General features: G+C 38.7%; 1 protein-coding gene across 1 annotated transcript; it reads right to left on the bottom strand.

Annotated features, from left to right (window-relative positions):
- Window positions 1-732: 732 nt before the first annotated feature.
- ndufa9a (NADH:ubiquinone oxidoreductase subunit A9a) lies at window positions 733-7,807 on the bottom strand. The gene is made up of 11 exons (XM_027022236.2): window positions 7,704-7,807; window positions 6,770-6,940; window positions 6,410-6,507; window positions 6,205-6,296; window positions 5,934-6,075; window positions 5,309-5,411; window positions 4,965-5,035; window positions 2,223-2,299; window positions 1,596-1,691; window positions 1,375-1,441; window positions 733-1,011 (listed from the first exon to the last, which is right to left on the bottom strand). Exons 1-11 carry the CDS (start codon window positions 7,756-7,758, stop codon window positions 841-843), a joined length of 1,143 nt encoding a protein of 380 aa, XP_026878037.2. The 5' UTR covers window positions 7,759-7,807; the 3' UTR covers window positions 733-840.
- Window positions 7,808-8,222: the final 415 nt, after the last annotated feature.

Raw genomic sequence — 8,222 nt, 5'->3', positions numbered from 1 at the left:
GCATAGCCAAACCTATAGTAAAGCAGGTAGCAGTTTCACCAGCTTTACATTCTCTTCATATGCATATCATAGATGTGTTTAACAACCTACTCATATTCCAAGCTGCACATTTTCACCTCCATAAACTTCCATTCCTTTGTCCAACTCCAAACTCTGAACTTAATATAGTCTCTCTCTCTCTCTATATATATATATATAAATAAATAAAACTGTTTAATGTTTAGATTTTTGTTTTATTTATACATCCCCAACTTTACTAGAAATATATATATTTTTATAGGCAGAAAAATTCATTTGTGAAAATATTTTCAAGCCCTAAAATAGCTCAATTTTCTATGCTTAATGGGTTTTTCCCTATTGAATAAATATTGAATGGATTCAATATGAGCCATCTAACAAATCTTAGTAACTTTGTTACTATGTGTTGTGAAAAAACCAATGTTTCAAATGAGTGCTGATAGCACTTTAATAAATGAGGCATTCACATGAGCCAACACTAAGTAATTCTGGGTATTTTAATAACCAAGTTACATTAAGGGTTTACCAATGGGTTTTTTTTCCCCCATAAGTTCTGTAAATCATACAGCATTTATAAGATGTGGCAATATAATTGCAGATTTGGTAGACCTGCTACCTTTACCATTAGGAGACTTCCAATCTCATTTTTAAAATGTTTTTTTAAGCCTAAAAGGTATGTCAAAGTGAGCAACAAATTTCCCATTCACTCACACATTATGAGCCAGAGCTGGAGGTGGAGAAATTTTTATTTATGTACAGGGTCATGGTAAAATGTGAAAGCACACAGGGAATAAAGTGGAGAGCCATGCTGTGACAGACTCCTTAGAAGTCAACTGTTTTCATTGGCTTGGCCTCCCCGATCTCTTCGTCCAGGTAACGGTAGCGGCGGTGGCGACGCAAGACCTCGATGGCCTTCTGTTCCACAGAGTAAGGTGTGATGCCCAGGTCTTCAAAGCCTGGCAGATCAGGATACTTCATGTCTGTTGTGTGGAACTAGCAGGAGGAGGGAGACGACAGAACAGTCACAGTTGAACTCTGGGTCACAGAATGTAAATGAGCTATCCAGTAAGTCATTACATTTTTTACAGAGTGCACCAACCTCTGATATTTCAAATTAGTCCTGATGGCATTTGATGAAATGAAGCATTTTTACAATCCAACACACCAAATAACCAAGATACATTAAGAGTTTACCAGTGACCGTGTACTACAAATCATGCTGCAATTGCAAAATGCAGAAATATAATTGCAATATAAATATGTTGGTCCATATCTCTCTTTTTGCTAATCCTTAAGCAATGTTATACTCTAAACAGTGATATGCTATGCCTATCTTAGGGGGTCTTGGGAACATACCCGGTCAACTTTGTCACGACTTGTCCAGGGCTCAAAGGGACTCATTTCAAAGAATCTTGCCACGAAACTAAAACAAAAATACTTTTTTTTTACTCTTCTACAGACATATTGGATATTATCTTATAATAACTTTAAATACCATTATTATTTACTCACATATCAAATAGTATGTCATCATACAGCATACACATCTCAAATTCTCATGTAGGAGAAACACTTACTGGTAGAGTGGGCGTGGCATGGGATAGGCCACGAATGGTCTATGAACAACAGCATACACATACTGCACCAGATCATGCAGAAGGTATCGGTTGGGCCTGAGAGCAGAGATCGTGGCAAATTGTACAAGGGGTGTACAAGTTATTATTTAATGGATAAACAACAGCAGTTGGATGTGGAAGTTGGCAGGAGATTATAAGTTACAAAAGGAGAGCTGGCAGGGGATCAGATCTCTAGTGTTATCGCTCTACTGTTTCTGCTTTGTGCTTTGCATGCTACATTCAGAAACCATGAGTGCTCTAAGGATGTTTGCGCTATAATATTATAAACCTATTCCACGTGGCTTTTTTTTTAAAGGCTGTCTGACATGAGCAGACCATTTTATTTTTGTCTATTGTTTACTTTAAAACCACTTAAAGTTAAATAAAATAACAGGAATAATATTATTCTTTTTCCATTACAATTAGCACAGGCAGGATCTAAGACAACAATACATGTTTTTGTCCTCCATATGCACTGGACAGAAAGGGATGGGGGGGGGGGGGGGGGGGGGGGGGGTAATGTATGGCCAGTCAACCATAAACCATTAAAATGCAACATTCCTGACCGTACACAGAGCCGGTCCTTACCCAGCTAATGCATATGTTTTTCCATTAGCATCCGGATCTCTGGCAGCACTGATAATGGCCTTGGCAACGTCCGTCACCTACAGACAGAAGGGAGGGGTCATTCCTGTGCATATTCCTGAAGAAGCTGAGAGTCAGTAACCCAAAAATACACACACACACACACACACACACACACACACACACACACACACACACACACACACACACACACACACACACACACACACACACACACACACACATACACACACATACACACACATACACACACACACACGTCCAAATAAGATTCTAGGTGAATAACTGCAGTGTACTGCAAGAGATGTAGATATATTCAGAATTCTAGTAAAGTACAGTTTCCAGAGAAACAAAACATTTTGGACAGAGATCCTTCATCAGCTGTGCAAGCAAAGGGCTTCTGAATTAGTAGGAGGAGCCAGTTTATATATGAAAAACAGATGTTTAAATCATAATTCATTCCATGGGGTTCTAAAGTTCAACAGGTGTAAATGAATACATTTTTTTGAGATTCCCAATTTCTTTGCTGCCATATCAACAACTGGCAACACAAACAGATATGTTATTAATGCAGTGTCCCTTAGTATTAAAAATGCCTTGCCACTGCAAATGACAAATCCTTCATTCTGATGGTCCAACGGTGTTCAGCAAACGAATCAGAAACCTCCTCTTGGGTTCTCCAATATAAAGCTGATTACATCTTCTAAGTAATACAGTGGACAACTCCCACAGTGGTGCATGAGGAGGAATGGGGGATGACAAATGATCCTTTAGTGCCAGTTATTTTAGTGGCTGTTTTAATAAATGTGCATGTAGCACATCTACATTTAAGACATTTAGCTGACGCTTTTATCCAAGCAAATTACAATTATAACTGACAACTTGAGCAATTGAAGGTTAAGGGCTTTCCTCAGGGGCCCAACAGTGGCAACTTGGTGATGGGGCTTGAACCAGCAACCTTCCAATTACAAGTGAAGTACCTTAACCACTGAGCTACCACTGCTCTATCTAGAGCAGCTGCAAGCAGCCATACAGTACAACAGCCAATATTGAAACAATCATTTATCTCACTCGATGAGCATGTCTTTGATGGTTTTGTCATGTCTGAGGAGATTATTGAAAGATCCTTAAAAAGGGATGCAGTCTCTGCCTCGTCATGGAGGATTTTGAAGTGTTGAAGCATAAAGCTACCGTTTTATTTGTAGGATGATAAGTCAGCACCAAGGGAACTCTTGTAGTCTTAACAGCAGATTGTTTATTAAGTCAGTGAGTCTACTCTCTGAATATGTACAACATGAGCAAAGGCATCATCTATGATTTCCTCAGGACATCCACAGTTCTGAAAATATTCAAACATTTCCATTCCTTTCTGGTGGAAGTCTTCATTCTCATTGCAAATGTGTTTAAGTCCAAGTAGCTGTAAGGGATGGAGTTTTTACAGGCCTTGGGATGTGAAGAATTGGACTGCAAATAGGAATGAGAGTCTGTAGGTTTATAATAGATGGTGGTATTTAGAATTGGCCAACTTCACTGAAACATCCCAAAAAGGCCATCATGATGCCAGGATGTGCTATACTCCATGTATATTCCAGAGCTGGGTGGAACTTGGAGAACGAAGAAATGAACAGAGGTCTAATGTATATGCAGTAATACCAAAAATGTCATCAATGAATCTCAGAATCTAAGTGTACAGGTCCAGTATATTGCTCAAAAATGTTCCCCAAGGAATCCAACAAAAAGGATTGCAGAGGATGGTCCTATTTTAGTACCCATATTAACTCCTTATTTGTGGGAGTATTACTTGGAGTTAAACCAGAATCAGTTTAGAGTTAACACAAGTTCCGTCAGTCTGAAGAAAATATCTTTGGGAGTATTTTTCTCAGGTCTTGCATCAATAAAATGTTTTAAAGCTCCCAAACCATCTTCATTAGGGATGAATGTGTACAAACTTTTAATGTCCATTGAAAAAAGCAAGGAGTTGGCAGGTAGCATTTGTTCTTTCATACGTTCATGAATTTGTAGAAAGTGTGATCATCCAGAAACAGGGATATTTATTTCTCTTTCAGGAACAAGCAGATACAACAGGACATCCAGAATGATTTTCCTTAAGAATTTTAGGAAGAAGATAGAAAAGGCTACAGGAAGGATTATCTACAATAAGATTTTGTGCAGAATCAAGGAGGTCTCCTGCTGAAATAGCATGTTTAACAGAGGATTGGATGGTAGACTGCAACTGTGGAGTGATATCAGAGCTGTTCTGCATATAAAAACTAGTATCAGATAGCTGCTTGATTGCTTCCTTTTTGTAAAGGTCTTTTCTCCAAATGACAAATATATTTATGAAGAACATTCCAGGTGAATAACTGCAGTGTACAGTAGTAGTAAATGTAGAATATTCAGAATTGTAATGAAGTACAGAAGATTTAAAAAAACCAGGGCATTTTGGACAGGGGTCCCTCACCAGCAATGAAAGCAATGTGCTTCTGAACTATACTTCACTACAATTTTGAATCTCTCTCCCTCTACCCATCTATCTGTCTGACTGTCTACAAGTAACACTGAGTTCCTTCTTTAGCTGTACAAGCAGAAGGCTTTTGTCAGAAAAATTGTTTCTCTGGAAACCTTGTGTATTTCACTGTAATTTTAATTACCTTTGTGTACATTTGGCTATATAAGAGCACTCAAGCCTACAATGTAAATAAATGATGGCATTAAGGTACTCACATTACAGGGCTGCTTTACTGTTTTCTTGCCCATGGCTATAAGAGGTATAGCCTTGCCAAACCAACGCATGTCTAAACAAGACAACACAGGCAGTCCACTTTAATGCAAACAAAGTAACTAGAGCAAAATTGCTTATTTAACCACGATTTCCTTGGCAAGAACTGTTTGAATTGCTGGTAAGGTGTAAATTAGGTCCCTAAATTACTCTTCATGGGCACATATTTAATGCATTAATATCAAATCTGCTGGCCAAAACAACCTAGAAAACTGATACAATGCTACAGTGAACCTTTGTGAGGACTGTAGAGCTTTGCAGAGCAGAAGAGATACTGCCAGAAACATACTAGCATAGTGGTTGAAAAAACGGTCTTCTCTCCCAAAGAACTCAGATGGCTTCATGATGATGGCATCTGGGAATTCGTCCCTCACAGCAGACTCCCCAACAGCCTGTTCAACACACACTCAATATTTTCACTTTTGACCAGTGATTTAGCAAGTGTTTTCACAGCTGCAGTCTTCTTGATAACTTTCTCTGGATATAGCAACTGAAGAAGTCCACTCCACTCCCTGTAATTTCATATCCTTCCAACTAAAACTTTCTCCGAAGCCTATGCTCCCAAAGGCATGGAGGCTCGATGCTTAGCCAGTCATTTTGAGTACTGTGTGCATATGCTGAATTACTGACATCTCCTTACATCTGTTTTAGCTCAATTTTTAACTTATGGTATATTTCACGTGGAATAATTTGTAATAACTTGTTACCACTAGTTAACTGATAGTACAGTTAAGTTGTATTGAATTATGTTATAGCCTGATAGTTTATTAGTTTAACATTTCCAAATTCATGATACATCAGACTTCTGATTCTGATCAAAGTAGTGGATTTGTGAATATGAAAAGACAAATTCTTAAATTAGATAAAACTCAGCAGCACATTCAGAGCCAGACAGGTGACCAGCTTATTTCTACCTTATTTCTCAGGTATTTTGAGGGACTGCGAATGTCTGCATTTAGGTGGGACACATGGATGAACGTTTTGACTCCAGCTTCACGTGATGCCTTTGCAATCTGCTGAGGGATGGTTACGAACACATCCTCGAACTTATAGTTTCTTCAAAGAGTAAAAAAAAAAACAAAAAAAAAAACACGTATGCATCAAGTCACTTATAGAGGAATCATTCATCTAAAGTATTATAGCAGATCCAATAAACATACATTATGGTTCTAAATTCCCACATACCTGGTCTCCCACTCTCTTCCCACCAGATTGATTACAACATTGGAGTGAGCAATTGCTCTTTGGATTGATTCGTTATCTCTTGCATCCCACTCCTGAAAGGAGCCACAAAAAGATTTTCTCAGAATTGTATGAGAATAACTAACCCAAAGGCAAGAGGCTTTAACAATGACAGAATTCCAAGGAATAGAGAAAGTCCTGAACACACCATAAAGATGATCTGGCCAAGATCCCCCATGGGTCTGAAGTACATGATGTCATACTGATCGCATCTGTAAGGGATCACTATCTGTGAGCCTATACGTCCTGAGATCAAAACAAAACTCATCAGTGGGAGGGAAAAAAAATGTGCTCTTACGTCCGATTAATTTCAAATCCCTATAAACAAGACAACTGGAATACCTAAACGTACATGCACTTAACAGACCACTTTAGCAAATCGGATCTGAACCATGGTCTTCATTAAAAAACAAATCTCAACACAAGTTTCATTTAAACCGCTTATTACTCAGATACCGTTTCGTGCATTTTTCTGTTAAATAATCAGCTGGAGAAAGCAGAAGCTCACCAAGTCGATTGACAACATATCGGCCCAGAAAGCCAGTAGCCCCGAAAACCGTCGCAGCTATTCCGCTGGAGGATGAGCGACCACCTTTGCCTTTCGGAATAAGGGCATGGTGGACCTTCCTGTGCTTAATCGCAACAGGCCCAGCCGCCAGCAACAGCGGGGAGCAGGTACCTCGATGAAAGAGAGACGGAAACGGTTACAGGCGAGACATGGCACACTTAGCCTTATTGATATTAGAACTAAGATTTTGCACGCAAATCAAAACAAAAAGGTCAAAAATGCGTTAATAAAATCATGTAAAACGTCCGATTAAACTAGTTAGCTAAGAAGTATAGTTGTGTTGGTTTTTTGTACCTACAAACCACGACAGTGAATGAAGCAGATTTTGCTAGCTAGCTATCCATCTTACGATTTCGACGTGAAGTGAAAAGAAAGCAGGTTAAGCCAAGCAGCTGGTTAACTCTATTTAAATGGGTAGTTGAATAACACGCATTACGAAAATAGATTCATCATATAAACCAGCCCGAAAAACAAAAACATATCCAGTGCCATCAAAAGCTTCACAGCTCTCTAGCGGTAGCATAAAATTCTGAGAGCTACCACATTAGAAAATCATAAAACGCATAACCTCTCCAAGAATACTACTGAGGAAGTTATTGTTGACAATGCAGCCGAGTTATAGAAAACATTAAGTAGCTAGCTAGTATTACAATGCACATATTTTAAAAAGAAGGCTATGACTTGATGGCTGTCTAACAAGAATAGCCTCTAAGCTGAATCAAGCCGGGGTCACCAGAAGCTTTAGAGGGCGATGGATTGCTTAAATATCAACTTGTCTCAGCATTGCGGATCCTTTGCAACATAAAGTCACAGTTTCAATATGGGTTACATTACGCACCTATAGTCACTGCTTTGTTATCAGGTTAATACTTACTGGATAGCCTCGGAAGGACACCAATAGGACGGCTAACCAAAGTGACAGCCGCCATCTTCCTGGCCCATTAACCAAAACGGAGTACGGCATGCCCAACGGGTCAAACCTAGAGCCTCTTCAGTAGCCCGGATACTCCTATACACACTTGCGCATTAATTGAAAATGTGGATTAATTAGTGGAAAAATAGAATATTGGCTAATTTGATGTTTGAACCTACATTAATTCGGTCTGTTTGTAAGACAAATATGCGAAGGATATAATGTAGATTCTAAAAGTAACTTACCCACTATAGTGACGTGTTATTCCCGACATGTTCACGATTTTTTTTTTCCAAATGACGACAAACATCTTAGGGCACTTTCTGAAGACATAAGTTTATCATAGCCTAATAGACTATCGTATCGACGCGGTAGGCTATTAGTCTATATAAATATGTCACACAGTTATATGTATGTATATGTATCGGTAATGTTTAAATTTCATAGTTTTGGTAATTCTTCTGTTTCAGAAATGGCTGG

The sequence above is a fragment of the Electrophorus electricus genome, chromosome 12, assembly GCF_013358815.1.
Source record: "Electrophorus electricus isolate fEleEle1 chromosome 12, fEleEle1.pri, whole genome shotgun sequence".
In the NCBI taxonomy this organism is placed as follows: Eukaryota; Metazoa; Chordata; class Actinopteri; order Gymnotiformes; family Gymnotidae; genus Electrophorus; species Electrophorus electricus.
This window is presented reverse-complemented; position numbering and strand designations above follow the sequence as displayed.